This window comes from Varanus komodoensis, unplaced genomic scaffold (genome assembly GCF_004798865.1).
Source record: "Varanus komodoensis strain SLA01 unplaced genomic scaffold, ASM479886v1 scaffold17, whole genome shotgun sequence".
Lineage (NCBI taxonomy): Eukaryota > Metazoa > Chordata > Lepidosauria > Squamata > Varanidae > Varanus > Varanus komodoensis.
Genome location: NW_025335505.1, coordinates 8,778,753 through 8,800,689, shown reverse-complemented (window position 1 = coordinate 8,800,689; position 21,937 = coordinate 8,778,753). Strand labels below are relative to the sequence as shown.

The 21,937-nt window shown below is 47.2% G+C and overlaps 1 protein-coding gene across 1 annotated transcript; it reads left to right on the top strand.

The window, feature by feature from the left end:
* The first annotated feature begins 825 nt into the window (after positions 1-825).
* LOC123021578 (MARVEL domain-containing protein 3-like) lies at positions 826-21,717 on the top strand. Its single transcript, XM_044426425.1, has 4 exons — positions 826-924; positions 5,467-5,593; positions 11,880-12,019; positions 20,893-21,717. The coding sequence occupies exons 2-4, from the start codon at positions 5,487-5,489 to the stop codon at positions 21,585-21,587; spliced, it is 942 nt and encodes a 313-aa protein (XP_044282360.1). The 5' UTR covers positions 826-924; positions 5,467-5,486; the 3' UTR covers positions 21,588-21,717.
* The last annotated feature ends 220 nt before the right edge of the window (positions 21,718-21,937 follow it).

Below are 21,937 nucleotides of genomic sequence, written 5' to 3'. Positions count from 1 at the left end.
CGTCTGGGACAAGGACACAGTGCTTCATTGGAGGCTGTTGATAGCACGGGGCGGAGCGGGGGGGGGGGGGTCTACTGCATGATCTAAGAGGAGTGGGGGTATCTCCACGTGGGAATAAGGAAGCTCCAGCTATGGCTATGCTTGTTTTAAACTGATCGTAATACCGTAATTACGCTATTGCTCCCGCGTATCTAAAATCATGAACTTTTTGACGCTGCTGCCGTTTTGTGCTTTAGCGTTGCTCAGCGTCTCCTCTCCCTGGTCACCTCCTGGGGGCCAGGGCGTGTGTCTCGACCTCTTAAAAGAATTCAAAACCCAATCCCCGACCCCTTCAGACAGCCTTGCTCAACCAGGTGCGCTTCCGGTGTGTTGGACTACAACTTCCATCAACCCCAGCACACCAGCTTTGCTGACTGGGGTGTATGGAAGTCTCATCTGGGGCGCAGGCGAGGCGAGGCGAAAAAGACTACTCTCCGACGGGACGGGCGACCTTTTCCAACGCTTCGGCGGCCTCGCATTTTGGCCGCGTTCCCTCCAGCGGCTCGACGGCTACAGGTGCGCCAAGTCCGGCCAGCACCTGAAACTGCGAGCTCCGTAAAGCGAAACTCGGCTCTTCCCCCCGCCGGGCAGGTGGGTGGGGCGGCCGGAGGCGGACAGGCGCCGGCGGAGCGTCCCCGCTGCCCCCGCCCGGCCCTCCGTGGCCCGAGCACACGGAAGCGCGTCGGAAGGTGGCTTCGGGCAGCCCCGCCGAAAGGAGGCTCTGCGACGAAGAGGGGCGCCGGGGCGCCTGCAGGGGCTCCCTCGCACCCGCTGGAGCGGCAGCTCCCGGAACAAAGAGCGCCGGCGAGGCCCTTCGAGCGCGCGCGTCTTCACTCGACCCGGCGGTGAGTGGCGGGGAGGCGGCGCGGCGGAGAGCGACCCAGGGTAAGGGGAGCGTGGCTGCGATGGTGGCGTGGATCCAGGGCTTTCCAAGGCCCCCGCCAAGCTCCTTCCCCTCCGCGGCCCCCTCGACGACCTCGAGGGGACCTCCTTCCCCTCCTGCGCGCTCACAGCGGGATCCTTTTGAATGCCAGCCTTCCCCAGATGCTCTTGACCACCAGCTACGCAGAGTTAGTTCGTGGCTTGCCCGGACACGCGCCCCGGCTCTTCTCAGCGGTGCCCTGCATCGTTAGCGCTTCCCCCACGCCCTCGCCCCGCCCTCGCCCTCTGCTACGAGCCTGTTTTTCCCATCTGAGCTCAGCAGGAGATCTCAGGACTCGCTCCCTTAGCGGACGAATGGGGAGTGTACCAGGAGGGGAGCAACCTTTGAAACTGGAGGGGAGAGGGCCACTCTGAAGTCCAGGGTTCACAGTCGCCTGACAAGAGCAGACCCCTGGCGCGCAGCTCTCTCCGAACCGGCCTGGCTCTGCAGAGGCTTGCCCCGTCCAGCGCTCTTGCACCTGCCCCGGGGACCAGAGTAGCCAGCAAAGGGCTGGCAAGAGGAGGCTCAGGTGCACTGGCTGCACTGGTATCAGACGGAGGGCGGTAGGTCTTCCTCAGTTGTTGCCTCTGCAAGCTGGAGAGACTTCGTTCCTTGAGGGGAAAAAGCCAGAAGGGTTTAAATGAGCAGTACTGCTTGAAATCGGGGAAGGTGATCTATAAGTGTACAGCTTGCCCCGGTTTGCTTGGGCTCCTTGGATCTGCAGTCATTGTCCTGGAGTGTGTGTGCTTTTTGAGCCGAGCCAGATGGAGCTGGGGGTCAGACTAGATGGCCCAGGAGGATCCTTCTGACTCGCTCTGTTTCTGTGTGGCCTGGATGTGGTGCTTGCACGGTCTTTCTTGGCCTGAAGGATTGGCACTAGGCACATTTCCTGCTGCATAATGTTAGATTGAGTCACTGAAGCAGTTGGTGTGAGTTTGAGTGGACTCTGGGGGATGGTGGAGGACAGGAAGGCCTGGAGGAGTGTTGTCCATGGGGTCGCGATGGGTCGGACACGACTTCGCACATTGACCGGAGGTCATTGGACAGAAACTTGTTTGGAAAGATGTTTTTCATGTAACTTGTTGAAATAAAGGTCCAGGGTCCCTGAGGATCGCCATTGCCTCTGAACCCTCTGGACTAGCTGGCTTTTTGCCCACAAGTGCTTCCCCTCCTGCAATCCCCTTGAACCTTTTCAACTTCAGGATTTATTCTGAAATCAAATTCTTCCTCTTCCCTGACCATACATGCCTTTTTACAAATAAGGGTGTCCATAGAGGGCAGGATTCTTTAAAGACATGCAGACAGTCTCTTCTCCCCCTCCTAGGTAGACATCTGAAAAAGCAGCAAATTGTTCATTATTTATTATTTATTAATAATTTATTAATTACTATTTAATTTCCATTGCTATGGGAAGGGACAGGTACTTGCAGTTTTCTTATTCAGGGGCCAAAACAACTGGGCTGACTTTGGGTACTGCTCCACAATAAAATGCCTTGGGGTCAGCCCTGGATGTGGCTACAGAGACCTGTGAAGTGAGGAAGGGTAGCTGAGATGATATATTTATTTATTTAATTAATTTATTTAAACAACTTATATGCCACCCCATTGCATGAGCCTCAGGGCAGCTTACAATCATAAAATTCCGCATAAAATACAAAAAAAAATCAAATAATTAAAATACATAAAATAAAATAGTGGACACAGCCTGGTTCAATTTAAAATCAATTTAAAATATAGCTCAGTGTGTGGGGTTAGCATGCTCATGAGTGCATCAAATTTACTGAGTGATCCTACACATATTTACTTGGAAGTTGTATTGAGTTCACTTGGAAGTTCACTTGAGTTTACTTGGAAGTTGCATTGAGTTCAATGGGATTTATTCCCATGTAGGTGTACAGTTCAACTCTTCCTCCACAGTAAATATGTGTTCGAAGTTGCAATCTGTCTTATCTACCCTGAAGATAGTTCCAATATCTAGATTCAGAGAAAAAGCTGGGAATTGATGTCTTTGGTAATTTAAAAAAAGCAGCAACCAACCAAACAATTAAAAGTAGCCATGCTTGTCCAGGAGAAATTGAAGCCCCAGATTCATAATCAGGCAATACCTCAATTAGGAATTTTGATTGGTCCTAATAAAGCTATCCAGCTATGCATTTCAGTACTTTAAGAGTTGCAGGATGATGAAGTGGCTAGAAACTTAATACTGCAACACACAGTATAGATGTTAGGATTTCCAGAAATTAGAATCCAAGACCTGTTAAAAAGTTCTAGAATCCCGGAAACTGCCGAAATAAAATACTAATTTGAAACTAAATGTGAACCTCCCTTGCAGCAGTCCTCTCTGTCTCTTCACCTGGTTTTCACCTCATCTTGAGAACAGATGGTGACTCCACATTTTGTTTCAGATCTGTGCTTTTGGTGATGAGGTTAGAGCATGTGATGCTTTTTTCATATGTTTAATGGGAGTTACTCCTTTGTAATTGTATTAGTTCGCACTTAGATGCATGGATGATTATAGTCTGCAATACATTGCCAAAACCTCCCTTGCCTGCACAGTTTGCAAGTCATCAGTAAATGTTTAAGGTACCCACCAGACTTTTGCTGGTCCCAGGCCCTCTAGCCTCTCCATCTGGATTTGATCCTGAAGGGCAAAGGAAAAATGTGGCACATGGTCTGGGACAGTTCTCTCCTGAAGGCAAGCAAGAGGTTAGCTTGCCTGCCATAAATTGCAATACTTATTTCTAATGATGCACCTATATTTGAAATAGCATGTGCAGTGTTTTGTCCTGTGGGCCTGAGTTCCAGATCTTCTTGGTTCTTAGCACATCAGCTCCCCACATCCTAACCATTGGCTGGGGCTGATGAAAGTCCCAAAACATCTGCAGGGCACCAACTTAAGTGGGCTGATTTAAGTCTCCTATCTTCTGCTGCCCTGGTTTTTGGCAGGTTCCTGGAGTGGGGGCGGGGGAGAGAGAAGCTGGCAACTGAAATCTTTCAATCCTGACCCAGCTCTCACACTCTGATCCCAATCTAGGATCAGAAAGCCCAATTTGGGAAAGCCTTAACTTCTGGATGGGGGGAAAGATGTGTCGCAGCCTGGATTGCTTGTGCCTGGCTCAGGCAGTAGCATTTCCAAGAAAGTTGTGGGGAAAGGGAGAATGCTAAGAAGTGCAACTTCTCCCATTACAACTACAAGCTTCAAGAAACCATTTAAAACAGTTTCTGACCCACACTGCCCCCATCTTCCCCAGCCTGGAATCTGTTGGAGGTGCTGGACCACAGTTCCTATTGTCCCTAGTCACTCTGTGCTGGCTGGAGATAATGGAACTTGTAGTCCAGCATATCTGGAGGGCACCTTGTTTGGGATGGTTGTCCTACTTCCCCACAGGGTGAAATCTGGCTTGCTGAGGCTGAATCTTGTCTTCACCAGTTACTAAGGTGTTGCTGAAGTTCACTTATGGGATGGGGTCCGGGCTCCATCATCCTCTCCTCAAAGTGGCCCCATGGTAGACCTTGCTGGGAACTATGAATGCTGATGCAATGCACATTCTTCTTGGACCCTGGCTTTCATTTGGAAACAGAAACCCCAGAGAGCTGGACATTGAAGGCCGTGCAGAACAGAGCAGCTCTTGCCCTTGGGAGCTTGCCATGGATGCCTTTCAGTCTCCCCCATGGAGAGTTAAAAGAATGGAAAGGGCACTGCTGTTGCAAAACTGGCCCATGGCACTTGCAGCCTGTGACATGGGTTGGCTTCTTGCATGTGTGAATGAGTCATACCAGATCAAACACCAAAACCAGAATTTCCTCTTGGCTCAGACACAATACTTATCAGCTGAACCACTTCACACATTAAGCTGTGATTTAACTTGCTGTGAAGGGACTGTGTGCATGTGTGAACCCATCAGGGAGAATAAAAGTCAATGATTAAAAAAAAAAAAAGATTTTTAAATCTTTTTTATTTAAATTGGATTTTTTTAAATGGTTTTTGAGGAATAGGTATATATAGATAGTTTTCTATGTAATATACAATATAGGCCAAAGGTTATTCATCCTGAAATAAGGATTAGGTTTTAGTTATGTAGCATGAAGATGTATATTTCAGTGAAATAAGCTATATTTTAGGGACATAATAATATGTAAACTTTAAACAGTTTTAATTAATGGATTTTGGGAGATCTCTGCCATGTTCATAACATCATATTTTTATTGCCTCTTGAAAACAGGAATGTGTCCATGTTGCATTGTTGACTTTTTTCCTGATCTTACATCTTCATGCTGAATGCATCTTTTGGGCCTTCTGAAGGCTGAAGAGATTTGCTCGCTTGAACATATGCTTCTATTGGAAGCTTTAGAAACTAAACTACAAAGGGAACTTTCTCGTAATTAATGCACCTCCTTTGTCTTACTTGCTAAGCAACAGTTGTAACATTGTTTTGCAAATACTTGTCACTCAACAAATTGAATCTGAAGGCTTGTAAGTAGAGCTGTGTCTTCTGCATTGACAGATATCTTGTGCAGCCAGAAGATGTCTCATTTGGAGAGGCCTCATCGAGATAAAGATTACAGGCACAGAGAGAGCCCCTTGAGATACAGTGATGGAAGAAGTGGGAAACCATACCCACCAGATGGAAGGTAAGTGTGGGCAGGTTGTTTGTTTCATGTTAAAGAAAATAGGGCAGAAGTGGGGCATGAAACAATCCACAGTGTGGCTGTTCTGTGCCACATTTCTCTACAGTCTTAACCATGAATGCCATCCAGGGCTGCTATCTCCATGGCGACAACTCTCTCTAACCTTTTTCTATTGTAAGGCATTACAATAGCCCTAGCTACTAGAAAGGATTCGATTGTCGCTGGTGAGGGTGAGTGAGGCTGCTGTCTTCGGCACCGTAAGGCAATAGAAATTGGCACCTAACTATATTTTGCCTTCTTTTGTAAATTGAAAATTCCAGAATCCACATTCAGACAAAATTGTGGGTCATAATAAAGGCTCTGCCTGACTGGGCTTCAGTCTTTTTCTTGGGGGCTGGATGACTGAACTTTGATTTATCAGTGAGTTGTTGAGATAGTATGAGAACCTGTCATCACAATTCCAGTGGATTGTACTCAGCCATGTACAGTACAGTTCTCAGCCATGATTGTACTTTGCCTGCATATTACACCTGAGTGATTGTCTATGTACAGGAGATGCAAGAATTGTGGGCATAGTGTGGGTGTAGGAGGAAGACAAAGTAGATGTGTACTTTAAATGAAAGGAAGGGCGGAAAGAGAGAGGAGGTGGCGGAAGAATGTTTTACAGAAAGGTAGGCTATAAATGTGTGTGCAAAGGGGAGGAGTAGTCAAAAATAGCCGTTTGAAGGGAGAGTGAAAGCCAACAGCTAGATTATTTATTCTGAATGAAACATAGAAACGGAGTGAGTCAGAAGGGGTCTCCCAAGCCATCTAGTCTGACCCCCGGCCCTAGCCGGCTCCGCTCATGACATGCCCACCATGTGGACGTCCAGCCTATCCTTGAACACCCGCACCGATGGGGCCTCAACCACCTCCCGGGGAAGCCCATTCCACACCCTCAGGGTCCTGACTGTCAGGAAGTGCTTCCTGGCATCCAAATGGAACCTTGGCTCCCTGAGCTTTGCTCCATTGGAGCACTTTCTGCCATCCTCTGCAGGGGAGGAACAGGTCTCTACCCACCTCCATGTGACACCTCCTCACATACCTGTATGTCACCAACATATCCCCTCTGAGTCTCCTCTTCTCCAGGCTGAAGAGACCAGTTCCCTCAGTCTCACCTCATATGGCATCCTCTGCAAACTGGCCACCAACCTTGTGGCCCTACGCTGCAGTGACTCTAACCTGGCTATATCCTTCCTGTAATGAGAGGCCCAAAACTGAGCACAGTACTCCAGTTGCAGGTGCGCAAGAGTTGTATAGAGTGGTAGTAATACCACTCTCGATCTAGAAGCCATGCTTCTGGCTATGCAATCAAGGGTGACGTTCTCCCTCTTGACCGTCGCATCACACTGCTGAATTTGCTTAACCTGGACTGATCACTTCTGGGTTCATATAACCTCTTATCCTATATCCATTTAGCTGGAAATTAACTCTATTGAATTCAATGGGACTTAACTGCTTGCATATGCCCACATGGCAATATGCTGTAAATTCCTCCAACATGCAAAGCCACAAAATAGGTAAGGGAGAAAATGTGTTATCCCTATTAACTCAGATTGTATCTCAACTGTGGAGGCTAGGATATACACCTTTTTATTATCTTATTTCTCAGACAATCAAATGTGGAAAATTGGATTCATTTAGGGGAGCTGAGTAAAGAGGGTAACTTACTTCAATACTCTGTCATTTTTGCTGCCTCTGCTTAAGTTCTTACTGCAACTTTATCCTCTTAATGCAGTTGGTACTGAGGCTCTAGACCAGTGATGGTGAACCTTTTAGAGACCAAGTGCCCAAACTGCAACCCAAAACCCACTTATTTATCACAAAGTGCCAACACTACAATAAAACCTGAAAACTGAGGTTTTAATTTGGAAAAAACAATTCACAGCCAGTCCAAGCAAATATATATACGTAACCTTGGAAGCACACTGACTGACCATGTGAAAGCTTGGACAAGTGGCAGCTAGTGAGTTGCGGCTCGTGATTTCATAGCCTGGCGCAGCTACCCTTTTCCGATCATGCGCATTACCTCGATGTATGCTGTTATCCTCGGCTGCTGGGGTGAAGCGGGGGCAACTTCACTCGCATGCCAATAGAGAGGGCTTTGCATTCCCGCTGTAGCACGTGTGCCAGAGTTTCGCCACCACTGGCCTAACCCTACCCTGGTGCACTCCCCTAACCCTAATATAGGGTGAAAGTTCCATTGAAAAGAGGGTGATTTTGAAAAAGCCTTCCTTGAGTAGCTTTTTCTGCACTGATCATCATTTCTGCCCATTCCAAACACATTCCAACCATCAAAATCATGCCAGGACACCTCATTTTTCTAAGCCCAACCCTGCCCTGGTGCACAGCCTTAACTCTAATATAGGGCGTAAATTCCATTGAAAAGAGGGCGATTTTGAAAAATCCTTCTTGAGTAGCTTTTTCTGCACAGCTCATCATTTCTGCCCATTCTAAACACATTCTAAGCTAATATATATATTTTTCGCAGTGCACTGACCTGCCATGTGAAAGGTCGGACGAGTTGCGGCTAATGAGTCGCAGCTTGTGATGTCATCGCCTGGCACCATTATTCCTTTCCGAGCATGCGCATGGCCCCTGTGTATGCCGTTATCCAATGCTCGCCTGCTGGAGCGATACTGGGGCGACTTGGCTCACGTGCCATAGGTTTGCCACCACTGCTCTTGACTAAATAATCAAGGCAAGATTTCAAAATCCTCAGGTGGCCATGGCCCTTTCGCCACTGGTCAGTAATCTGCAGCCTTTCTAAAAGCTTGCAATTCTTTTCCTAAGACTTGGTTATGGGCAGTAAGAGATTTAAGTCAAAATGTGTCCCATACCCTTTGTCTTTGGACCCACCCGTTACTAGAAAGCATTCCTTGAGAGCTTTTCCAAAATTCAATTTGGTCCTTTGCCTGAAATAGGTTCCCTGCCCTTGCTTTAATAATTAGCTGCTTTAAGTTACTGTTTCCTTAACAAAGCAGCACATCTTGGTTCTTGTTCCCTGCTTAAATCCATTTGTCCTTCTGCCATCTCCACCCCACTTAGGTCATCTGGAATGATGCAGTAGTCTGTGCCTTGTCTCAGACTCACTTTGCAGATACAAGGTGTCCCTTGCATTAGGCTCACGGTGAAGATGAATATTCTTCAGCTGGTGCATTGTCTCTGCTCTCCTTGAAATCTCCCCTCTAGTCAGGGATTTCATGGAAATGACGCATCATAAAAGAAGTCAGCCAGTTGTCTCGTCCTGCTGTCTCACTGCTTCTTGTGGACTATCTGGCCAGAAGCCCCTCTTCAGAACTCTGACTAGAACCTTCCTTTCAGGGAAGCTCACGGTGCCTGCCTTTGTGAATTCAGTCCCTTCATCAGACTCTTAGGTGATGCTACTGTCTTTTCCTTCCTCGTGTTCTTCTCTGCCCAGTGGTGGGCAGACTTTAGTTTGTGGAGCGTACTTTGTTTTCCACTAGAACCATGAGCTCTGCCAGCAGATGCCAGGTGCAAAACAATGCAAAACTAAGTTACTTCTAAACAGTTGTTTAGACCAGAATTTTTTATTGGTAACTGGAGATCATACATACATTTCTTCACACTGCAGTTAGTCACAACTTAAATAACATTGAATTCACTGGGTATACTCTGGTTGAGAAATTGAGGAGTTTTGAGATAGACCAATGCACTTGTCTGATGGATTAGGACATGGTTGACTGACTGAACCATTAGTGGGGAATCATCAAGATGGCTGCCAGTGACAAGCGGGGTCATCCAGGGCTCTGTACTGGAGCCGATCCTGTTTAATCTTTTCATAAATGACATGGAAGAAGGGGTGAACAGTCTGCTGATCAAATTCGCAGATGATACTAAAACTGGGACAATGGCCACAACTGAGGGGCAGGTACTCCAGAACCAGAAGGATCTGGACAGACTATGGAAGTGGACAGGAGACAACAGGATGGCATTCAATGTGGATAAGTGCAAGATATTGCACTTGGGGCATAGGAATGGGTGTCATCAGTACAGGTTAGGGGACAAGTGGCTGGAGAGCATCACCTGCGAAAGGGATCTCAGGGTACTGGTTGACTGCAGGCTAAACATGAGTCAGCAGGGTGATGCGGTGGTCAAGAGGGTGAACGCCACCCTTGGTTGCATAGCCAGAAGTGTGGTTTCTAGATCGAGAGAGGTATTACTACCACTCTATACGACTCTAGTGCGCCCGCAACTGGAGCATTGTGTTCAGTTTCGGGCCCCTCATTACAGAAAGGATATAGCCAGGTTGGAGTCAGTGCAGCGTAGGGCCACAAGGTTGGTGGCTGGTTTGCAGGGAAAGCCGTATGAGGCGGGTCTGAGGGAACTGGGTCTTTTCATCCTGGAGAAGAGAATATTCCAAGGGGATCTGTTGGTGACATACAGGTATGTGAGATGTTACACAGAGGTGGGTAGAGACCTGTTCTCCCCTGCAGAGGAGAGCAGGATGCGCTCCAATGGAGCCAAGCTCAGGGAACCAAGTTTCAATTTGGATGCCAGGAAGCACTTCCTGACAGTTAGGACCCCAAGGGTATGAAATGGGCTTCCAAGGGTTGAGGCCCCGTCAGTGAGGGTGTTCAAGGACAGGCTAGACATGCACATGGTAGGCATGTCGTGAGCAGAGCCAGCTAGAGCCGGGGGTCAGACTAGATGTTTCTATGGTTCTACTCTAAATATGACTAAGTCTGGATCCAACCCAAACTATAATAATAAAAAAGGGTGTGTGTCTGCCTGTTAGCACCATGGCACCTTGACAGTGAAACCTATGGACCTGAAACTTGGCATTCATGCTAAAAGCACCACAGGGTTGTTTGGCTGGTCCTGACTGCAGGATCATTTGGGTTTTTCAGTGGCCTTACTGGTTTTAGTGATATTCCATGTGCCAGTGGTCTTCAGGCACTAGGTGGCAGGTGTCCGTAGCCAGAGCATTGCTTTGCAGTCAGCACAGTATGCACGTGGAGCAAGAAGGCCAAGGGAGTGATGTGGCTGTCCCTTCCCTGCCGTGGAGCAACCTCCCCTCAAAAAATGGAGTGGGTGGGCTGTTCACCCAGAAGATTACATCTAGGTACCATGGCAGAGGCCATGCTTAGAGGTGTTAGCAAGTATCTGTGACTCAGACGGGACAGCTCTGTAATGTGGCTTGCTAGTGTCATCGCCTAGCACAAAGTGTTATTCCAACCTGGTGCTTTTCCTTGTTTCAATTATATACAAACAGCTTCTACTTGCAGTGCCAACATGCTTACAGCGGAGATTAAGACAATTGCCCATTAATGGACCCACATAACTTTAAGGCATTAAAACAGACTAAAAAACTAAGCAGCAGTAGTCCCATCCAGTTTATGAAGGTAATCATAAGAGTCTTCCAGAAACTTTTTTCCTAAAGAGAAGAGAAATCAACGTGGCTCTGGAAATGTAATCAACCAACATGAAAGTTGGGACAACATGTATACTTGTAATCACTGTCATTCTCAATTTGTGAGCATTTTTTTAACCTTCTGGCAAATAGTTTGTTAAAGAGGGAGGCAGCTGTATTGCTGGTGTCCAAGGGATTACTCTCTACAAAGTTGAAAGACTTATAAATCACACAGCTTATGCGGCACAGGTGCTCGACCCAAGGTCAAGCGAGGAAAAGGGTTACTGCCTGACTAGACCCAAGCATCTTGGCAGCTATGGTTACAGCTGGTTAAATTTTTCCATTATAGCATCTTCACTGAAAGTGAGAAAATCTTGCAGCAAAATGGATGATGCACATAATTGGTGAAAACATAGCTCATATGCAGGACCCTGGTAATTAATGCTTGTGGGTTACAATGAATTGGTACACTCGTATCTGTGCCAGTGAGAACAGATATGTGTAGAAGATGCTAGGACTGGAAAACTTGAATGAATGAATGATGCTGTTTGTAAACCTTTTTTTAAATGTGTTTTATCATTGGTTTGTTGCATTTTATGGTTTGTTGCATTCATAACCTTTGCTATAGGGGCAACTCATCATTTGAATAATAATAGGAAATTCCAAGAATGTCAAGTGAAAGCTAATAACAATCTGGAGCATTACTGGGGGACTGTTTTTTTAACCTGAAGTGCAGAACCTTAGTTAGCAGCTTTGTCCTATTCTGCTAAAATAAGCCTTCGATAGTAACAGGATTTCAGATTAACTTTGTTTTCTAGAAATGCCACATAGCAACACATCATTAAGGTGTCAACCCTTTAATCTCGCCATCTGTAGGTCGTTGCCAGGAGAACTTGAACATTCAAGACCTTATGCAGACCCTCACGCAAGCTACCAAGGAGCAACACACCCATCCCAATTTCATTCTCCCAAAGGGACCTTTTCTGAAAAATGCTCAAACGTGTGCTCAAGAAGAGGTATGTAAACATTTCCCTTACTTTCATGTTCCTTGACCCTCCAACAGTGTTAACTGGCTTGAAGGGAAGTCTGAGAGGACAACATCTTCCATTAAAGCCAATCCTTCCTGGATGGGAGAGAGAGCAAAGGTTTCAGCTTTCCCTGAACTCTTTCTCAAGCAAGACAAAGAACAGGAGGAAGAGAAACAACATAAATTCACAGTTTACAGCCAAATCCATTTTATAAACAAATGGAACACTTACCTCTGGTAGATAAAAGCAGGTGATTAAAGAAGCCCTTAGCATGCCAAATAGTCCTTGGCAATGTTTTAAAGAGCAGAGAATTTTCACATACCTCTGTAGTGACCCGAGGAGCCAAAGTTGCGACTTAATCTATTATCTGGGGAATCCAGCGTGGCGATTGATTTCGGTGGACCTCATGAAAAGATAGTAATCATGATACTGAGCCTCTTCCATTCTCTCGATGCGACACAGCACACTGTTCCCTTTTCTCCCTTGTCGCCAGCTCAGCTCAAGGCAACAGAAACCACAGTAGCTTTTTAACACGTCTCATGACCCTTGTTGCTGTAGCACAGGTGTGCCGAACCTCAGGCCAAATCCACCCCCCAAAACTGGCCCTTCAGTCTTCCCTGGGGTCTTGCACCCTTCCTGGCACCGTTTCCCAACTGCTGATGGTTTGGTGGTCTTCCTGGTTCTTGGTCTGCAGTGCTGAAATGCCTCCTCCAGTGCTTAGTTCCGGGTGGCAAGAGCTTTAAGCTACAATATACTGGTATTTTGGCACTTTCGCCTTACTAAAATGCAGCCCCTGGAAGTTTTTTTGAAATTGAATTGGGCCCTTAGGCTGAAAGAGGTCCCAGCCCCCCGCCATAGAACAATGACGGGTTCTAGTTAGTGGTAGAAAACTTGTTTTGTGTGCAGCACTGGAGTGCTCCGGTCAGTTCTTGTTGACAATATGCGGTAGGCATTTCAGGACCTTCAGGTGGACCAGACTGGGACTTCAGGTGGGCTAGATTTGGCTCCCAGGCCTCAGGTTCAAGACCTATGGGTTGGATGACCCCCCCCCACACCCCACACCCCCGCAAAGCCCCATGCATTGGACTGACCCTGTCCCTTTCCCTGCAAATAGCTGTAAATGTGATGGAAAAGATCAACACTTGAGCTCAGGTCTAGCCTTGAGGTGGGATGAATCTAGCTGAAGTGTGAACTCAGGCCATATTTCTGTATTGTGGAATAGCCATGAGTTGTCTTTTATTTATATATCCAGGGCAGTTCCTTCACCTCATCATTGGGTTTCCTAACCTTTTCACATCAGTGAACACACTTGGAATTCTGGGACAGCATTATGGGCAATTTCTTCAAATGCCTCCCATGGGGGTGGGACTTGCCCATTGATAAAATGGCTGCCACAATATATATGGTGAGTTACAAAATTCTCCTTTCACAGAAGCCAACCCAGTATGACTAAGGGGGAAGTAATTTGCCCGAGAACCTAAGTATGGGGCAGAGTTACGGTCTGAGCTCCAAAACACAAAACTGTACCTTGGAATGCCAAGCGAGGTAGTGCTGGAGGCCTATTAAGCTTCCTGGTAAAATATAATAATCATAATCATAATAAATCTTATGAAATTTGCTTGAGCTGGGAGCTTGGCACGCAACAAGAGAGGCCTCTCTGGGCACTTGGGTGCCAACGGACACCGGATTGGGGACCCCAGAGATGAGTGTTGCCACGCTCACAGCCTTACAGACATTTCAGGTTACATGGGCCCAGTAATGCTTTGCAACCACATGGCAATAACCTTGAAGTGAGTACAGTTCAGCAGTGGATCAACAGGAAGCTTTAGCTCATTGAAGGAGTATGGGTTGACTGTGGATTGTTGTTGAACCACAGTTTTTCATGTTATCGGAACCCAGTTGAGCTAGCAACCCATGGCTTGTTAACTCCCAACAACTCATGAAGAGAATGCATGGTTTATTTTTGAGTTGCAGACTATGGATTGTTCAGATGAACAAGTTAACCTACATGTCAACAACCTTATCATAGTTGATGAATTATACTTTTCTACTGCTCAACTCAACCTTGAGAGATGGTACAGTGGACTACATGGCACTGCTAATGATCTCCTGTAAAGAGCTTGAAGTCCGTCTTGTGCCCAGAAAACTGATGCCACTGGCAGGACATCTGTGTCCTTTTTGCCTCCTGCTTCCACTTCAAATCTCCGGAACGCTGAGGCAGTCTCTGGAGAGGATTTGGAGGGTATGTGGTGGTTGGGGGAAGAAGCAGAAGGCCTCTTCTACCTGCAGTATTTGCTCTCCAGACTCGAAAAAGAGGCTGGATCCAGCGCCATGTGTCAGTCCACTTCATTTCTTTTATGGTGTTGCAGAATATCCCCCAATTATTCATTCCTCTCCCAGCCAGGCATCTTTGCTGCTGTTTCTTCTCCAAGCAGGTTGAAAAGGGTTCTCATTTCCCCAGAAAACAAATACGCAGAGCTTTAAGGGTATCTTTGAGCATGTCTCTTGAATTAAGGTGTTCCAGGCAGCACATTTTGAACTTCAGCTCTCCCACTGGGTATGGCGGCTGCCCTCCATCTCCGGTGTCATCTGTTTGCCTCAACAAGGGCACTTGCCATTTGCAAATTAGCAAGGGACTAAATTGAATTCCAGCAGCAAATAAAATTAAGAGAAAGCTATAAAGTGATTTTTCGTTTGTCCCCTGGGATATGGTTATGCATTAATAAGCCAGCATGCATACATGTGTGTCTGGAGAACTGTTAGCCTCCCCTTCCTGCTTCCAGATAGCTAATCAACATCTTGAAATGAGCTGGAGCAGAGGTCATCCTGTCCTAAGAATAGGAGCCATCAGGATCATGTGCCCAAATGCCCAGATTTTAGCCTTTAGAGAAGCCCAAGTCCTGCTAGCATCAAATTGGCAAGAATGACATGCCAATGGATGCAGTATGTGCGTATCTGCTTGTATTGTCATAGTCTTGGTGGCTGCGATGTAGCTTGCCAAAATCTAGATCATGGAGGACAACTTGTGGCCATCCAAATACTGATGGACTACAGTTTCTATCACCCCTTAGGGTGTTCTCCAAGAGAGTAAGCGTAACTTTGAGCTGTGGCCTTCCCTGTGAAGGGTCGGAGGAGCCAGTGTGAAAAGGCACCTGTCATCCTCCGCAGGTTAGACTAGAGTCAGGCTCGGACCTCATTGTTCCCTTGAGGAAACTAGCAGACTTGCAATCAGACTCTTGCTGATTCCAGGGTCTAGTTATTTCAGGATAGAACACAGTGTGATGGATTGGGTGGGTAGAACTTTGCCCGGGTATTTGGTCCATTCTTGTGCAACAAAACTCTCCTTGAGTCCTCTTAAGGTAGGGAGTCATGATATGCACTTAGGAGTATAAGAATAATCCTGATGGATCAGACCAAAGGCCCCATCATATCCAGGAGCAGGAAAACCTGTGGTTCTCCAGATGCTCTGAATCGCCAGCTTCCATCAGCCCCGGTGAGCACACCTTCCCACCCCAGTTTAGTTCAACCAGATGCATCTGGGAAGCTCACTTCAAGTCAATCGTCTTTCCCAGTATTTCTACACATAAACTTGCAAATATGCACAAAACACTTGCTATTAAAAGAGGCTTACTGCCTTTACATGTGACGTCACCTTCAAGCCTCTGTGCTTCATAGCCATGGGTAGACCTCTCCTTCAGGAATGAATATATATATATTCCTTGTCACAGCCATCTAAGCCACTGGCCACTACAGCATCACCACATGCTGTGACACCAGGTTCTCTACAGTAATTGTGAACTTGAGATGGGCTCCAGTTTGGATGGATCTGAAAGGAGACTGGGCAAACTCCAGAAGGACAGGGTCAGTGATGGTGGCTATGCTTGTGCACCCCAGTTCTTGGGGAGCACGGCTGAGAGAGAGCGGTAATACTGATGTTCTTCCACTTGGTCCCTGTGTGGACAGAATGCTGGGAAGGAGGAACGGTCTGTGGGTGGTGGTTCTCCTCCTCCTATGCCGTCCTCGAGTTTGTCACTTTGAGATCCTTTGTGAGCTGCTCCTTTGGGCTCTCCCTCTGGGCTCAGCTTCAGCACAAAGGTGCTATGGAGTTTTCCGCCACAATTCTCTGGATTCCTCTTCTAGCCATGCACTGCAATACACAGCACCATTGTTTACCTTCTCTGAATTAGAGAAGTGTTTTAATACTGATAGAAATCAACTGTGGGAATGAATATTGGAACTATTGTTATGGCAGGGGTAGTCCTTAGCTGAACTTTCTCAGCACTGGAGCAGCAGAAAGCATTGCTAAGTTCTACTGTTAGCTTCAACAGTCTTCAGGAGAGCTGGCATCTGGTTCATACTTCTTTCTAATTTCCAATTGTGTGGGGTCAGTTAACCCCCCCCCCCAAAAAAAAGCATTTATGAGGAATACAGCTGACATAGTTTGCCTCTAGACTACAGGGACTGCATTTCATTCCCTTTAAAATCATTGTGAAGCATAATTAGCCATAACTGAGACTCAAGTCGTGACTAACTTTGCGTATCAATTTCAGTGCAGCTAACACTGTCAGGCTCTACCTGTAGATGTTTGCCCAACGTGAACGCACCTATCTTGTGTTACTCTCTCCTTTTCTGATGTTCAGATGGGCATGCCATTTTAGCATCCATGCACAAGGCAGAGATAACAACAGAAGTACCTAACAAATCCAAACAGAAAACCAAAAATCCTGAGTGGGAATCTCTCCCCACTGCATATCCTGAGAGCAGCCTGGTGTAGACTGAGTTGCCCCAGTGGGCACAGAATGCTGATTGCCCAGAAACAAAATGGCGAACTGGGTGGGAGAGAGAACAGAATGATAAAAGAAGTTCTGGCTGACTAGAATACTGCACGGCGACCTCAACACTATGTTGTCACTGTGTTCACTCACACAAGACATAGATTAGGATGTATCATTAGCCCCCAATTTACATAAAATTAAATATGTAAATAAAGGAAATGCAACCATGCATAATGTGCATCTTTACGGTTCTATATTTCTTACTGTTTGGTAAAGCACAGCACTTGAGGTCCCTAGTGTAAACCTGAGATAAGCCAGAGTGGGGGAAAGTGCACCAGATTTGGACAAAGCCTGAACAGTACTGGACCCCTCAGAACATTTCTGGTGCTTCCTGAGGCAAAATGGGCTTCCTTCCAAAGTCAACAGAATAGGAGCTGTACCAGAAAGATGTGTCACTGCCATTTCATGCTTGGAGCTACAGATGTTGTATCACCTCTTCAGATTGTGTCTTTAGGACTCATTTCTCCAAAATACTGTTGAACAAGGGAAGGAAGGAAGTTCATTGAGTGAAAATTTGATCTTCCAGTCCTAAGAAATGTTTTACCAGGGGCTCCAATCAGTTGCTTTGAGGCAGGTTAAGGATATGACCCTTTTTGCAATGCCACATTTTCATTCCGGTTGGCAGGAATCCTTCAATTAGTTTCAGTTATCTTCAATTTCTGTACCTGTTCTGAAATGTTGAAGATTCCTTGCAGATTCTTTTGCAACCTCAGATCAGGGAAGCCAAACACTCCTGGGGCCCTGTGGATGCTGCCTAGGATGAATCGGTTACTGTAGAAAAAGTAGATTGCCACCAGATGGAAGTGCAGTCTATCTGGAGGAGTGGAGGTTTGAAGGTGAGCTGCAGCCATGTGAGAGTGAAGGTGCTGCTCCCCACCGGGGCAAAGGTACAGGCTTGGAAGCAGGAGGCTGCTTCGTACACTTGCATTTTGCCGTGCATAATAGCAGCATGACTTGTGCCTGCTGGCAGCCTTGGCCTGGTTTCATAGGGCTGCTTTTGAGGTGGAGACCTCGCAACCTTGAGATCCACTTGAGATGTGCCTGCCTGCACTTATGAGGCAAACTTGGCTTGCATTCTTATTCCTGCTGTGTCCAGAAGCAGCTTAGCTATTAATTACTGATTGCAGGTGTTACCAAGCAACTGTGGCAGGTCACAGAATCATAGAATAGTAGAGTTGGGAGGGGCCACGAAGGCCATCAGGTCCAACTCCCTGCTGTTGCAGGACACCATGTTACACCACCCACTCAGATGGCTGTCCGGTTTCTTTCTGAATGTCTCTAGTGTGGGAGCGCCCACCACCTCTCCAGGCAGCTGGTTCCACTGCTGTATTGCTCTGACAGTGAGGAAGCTTTTCCTGATGTCCAGCCTGAATCTGGGTTGTTGCAACTTGAATTGGTTATTCCGTATCCTACACTCTGGCATCAGCAAGAAGAGATCTTGGCCTTCCTCTTTGTGACAGCCTTTAAGTACCTTGAAGGATATCATGGGATATCATGTCTCCCCCAGTCTTCCCTTCCCAAGATGGAACATGCCCAGTTCTCTCCTCCGAGTGCTGGAACTAACTCAGTGAGACCTACCCTTCTTGATAATGTTTGCTTCCTCAGAAACCTGTCTAACCAGAATCGTGCCAGCAAGCAGTTTGATCATAAAGCTGCATCCTAAGTCTGTGGAAGTGAGTGCCCTGGTTGCACTTCCTCAGAATTCTGGATCAGTGAAATACGGTGTGTCAGGGGCTTATGGGAACTGGCCGCAACAGGACTGGTCCTGCCATTGGGCAGAGTGAGATGGCCAGGTGAGGTGGCATATGCTGATTGGTGGGGAATATGGAAAGTAGTTGGCAGACAAAGCCTTTCCCTGGGGCCTGCCCTGCACCCCATCAACTACCCTGGTGCCCCCAGACACAGTTGTTGACGGCAGAGCTAAAATTGGACTACCAGCTGGGTTGCCTTCTGCATGTTGCCTGCACCACCTCACTGTCCTCCTCGGACAGGAGATGCCTCAGGTAGGCCGAATGCACAGTAAGCGCTGGGGGCAGATAAAACAGCCGAAAGAGCATTTCAAAACTTCAGCATCCACAAATTAGATTGACCGGCTGCAATGCATTTTAAATTGTTTTGTGTGGGTTTTTTGTTTGTTTGCTTGCTTGTTTGTTTTAAACAAGGTTAATGCCCAGTTTTCCCATTGAAAAGCTTGGTAGCTGCAGAAACTGGTAGAACAAGAAAGTTTGCGAGGCTTGCTGGGAATTGCGGGACTTTTGTCCTGTCAAAACATGTATAGGGTTGAGCTCCTATTTCCTTCCATGTCTTAGAGCAGCTAACAGAGACAAGACTGGTTTAGCAAGCTCCATACGTGGGGTGGGGGTAGGAATCATACTGGAGTAATTGGCAGTTGAGAATTCAAATGCTGCATGAAAATACCGAGGGGAGGTGGACCTTGACTAATCCCAACATGCCCCCTGGTGGCCAGCGCTTAAGCGCTTGACGCGAGTTTTGGTCACTCCTGCTCATTTGTGTGTTGGCGCTGTGCTGATCTGGCAGAATTGCTTCAGCCACTGCAGCCGCCTGCCCTTGGAGAAAAGCTTGGCTTATTCTAGGCTTGAGTGGCTGCCCACAGGACAAATGGGCATCATGCTTGCTGTTGTCGTCGTCATTTAGTATGGTGGGTCCCCCGCTAATTACTCACTTAGGCTCAGCCAATGTTTTCAGGCTACACAGATGAAAAGCCAGCCTAGTCCCCTGCCTTCCAACATCTGGATGGTTCGCTAAGAACTTTATTTTAAGTGGGTGACTCACTGGGCAGCTTTGCACATTGCAGTAACCAACCTGGCAATAAGCCACCATGGGTTAGCTGTTCACAGAAAAACCCGCAGTGCACCCAGCAGAAGAGCAGGCTCACTGTGGGCTATTCCCCCCCCCCCTTCATTCCTCCAGACCATTTCCCAGCATACACAGCAGCTCAAGCCACCTTGTCTCCTCTACCTGCTATAACTGCAAACAATTTTTTGGTTCGTGGTGACTTTTTCCCCCTTTTAACCTTTTTTTTACTTTTTCCCAAGATTGTCATTTGTGATCCCTGATTTGATAGTCAATAATATCCCTGCTCTCAGTTGTCCTAATGGCACATTGAAAGGGCTGTCATGAGTTGAAAAATTTTTACTTCTACTTGTGGGTGCAAAAAGGAAAGGGAAAAGGGAAAAAAAGGTGGGGGGAGAGTTCTGCCCCGAGGGAGAACCTGGTGCCAAAGTGCAATAGATACCAATCTGGACAATAGTTCAGTGAGGCACCAAATACTTTTTTCCACATTGCATTCCTCTGATAGCTGTCAAAAGGGAAGCTGTCGAGGAAAGCAAAGCCACACATGATCTTTTCTCTGGACAGGGCATAAATGGCAGTGAAGGCCTTAAGAGTTTTGTGTGTGGCCCCCAGCCTTAGATCCCTTTCTTCCCACAATTTTCCACCCATTCCTAAAACTTAAGGGAGGATAGAAACGTGCAGCCCTCTTTTGACTGACATGTGACTTTGACATCTGTCAGAAGTAAGGCTTAAAAAAAAAGATTTAGGCTGAGCAAAAAGGGTAGTTTGGAGAGGGAAGTATAAATCTGAGATCTGTATGCGTCCTTTTCCAAACTCTGCCTTTTTGTTCTACCTAAATCCCTGCTTAAAAAAAAATCTTCTGACAGCTGTCAGTGTCAAATGCCAGCAAAAAGGAGTAGGCTGTACTTTTCTGCATCCTCCAAAGCATAAAACTCTCTTCCTCTCCCTCTCCCTGTTGCGCGCAACCCAGCACAAAGCTGTAGGCATTATGGAAATCTCAGAAATATTACAGACCTTGGTAAAGACAAAAGAAAAGAAAGGCATAACATTTTTCGATCAGTCATGACTGCTGTGATCATCTGTACAACTCTGCCCTGTTATTTTAACTACAGGCTGGTGTTCCAGTGCTTTTCTGCACACCGAAAGTAACCGTGTCAAAAAGACACCAATTTATATGAGCATCGCTTCCCCTGCTTGCTTTCTTACCTCCAGGTATCTTGCAGCTAGTTGAAATCATAGTCAACATCATGGTGCTCATCTGCATTGCGGCAACACAGGCCAGCCTATCTGGCTTCAGCTCTTTCGGCGCTTTTGGCTCTTTCAGCCTCAACTCGATCTACAGCCCGTTCGAAGGGACCGAGCTCCAGGAAGTGAGAGATCTGGACATGCAGTACAACCAGATGCGAGCACCTGGCGTCTACGGTGGGGTGGCCTTCAGCCTGACCATGATGTGCCTCACCCTTCTCTTTCTTGTCGGCGGAGCCAAACCACTCCACCGACTCTCAGCCAAGCTGCTCTTCATGGAGTGCCTCTTTGACACCCTCGCTTGCCTGGGGTACATCACAGCCGTGGGGCTGTACCTCCATTTTGTCATGCAAGTCAATGCCACAGAAGTATGCAAACGGAGAGAGCGGCTGTACGCGAGGCAAGGCTACACCTCAATGAACTGCATTGTGCAGGGCGGAGATGCGGCTGTGGCCCTCTTTGGACTTCTGGCGGCTTGCCTCTACTGCGCAAGCACCGTGGTCTGCGCCCTCACCCTTCGGAGCAAGCGGGAGCTTCGAAGGCAGGAGGCCAAGATGCAGTATAGTCTGGCAGGAACCGGCAGCGCGGGAGACCCTCGCAGGGCCCCCGAGAGCCTCGACGGCCGCAACCAGGTGCCCAGAGCCTTTGCCACCCTCGTGTAGCTTGTGCCCGGTGCAGGGGAAAGCCGCCTAAAGAAATACAGTGGAAATGGCTTCATTTTGCACTGTGGAGTGCAACCACACAGTACAAAACCAGGGCTGTCCTTTTAAAAAATAAACTTCCTTTGATGGGTGGCCAGAGCAATAAAAATACTTCTGGTGTAAGATGGAAACATCCCGGGGGGCTAGTTTTTCATTTCCTTTGTGGATGTTGTGGTGGTGACCTAATAGGAACTCTGTTCAGGTTTGGCCTAACAAGGCCTGCTCCTGCTGGGCTAATCAGATGTCATTATCCAGACGTCGTTGGGCTACAACCTCCACCACTGCCAAACAGCCATGCTGGCTGGGGCTGA

What these genes read in the sequence shown, in the direction of transcription:
- LOC123021578 (XM_044426425.1), top strand. Translation starts at nt 5,487, where the DNA reads ATGTCTCATTTGGAGAGGCCTCATCGAGATAAAGATTACAGGCACAGA. An exon ending in CCATACCCACCAGATGGAAG is followed by an intron (nt 5,594 to 11,879) that starts GTAAGTGTGGGC and finishes CGCCATCTGTAG; the next exon opens with GTCGTTGCCAGGAGAACTTG. An exon ending in AAACGTGTGCTCAAGAAGAG is followed by an intron (nt 12,020 to 20,892) that starts GTATGTAAACAT and finishes TCTTACCTCCAG; the next exon opens with GTATCTTGCAGCTAGTTGAA.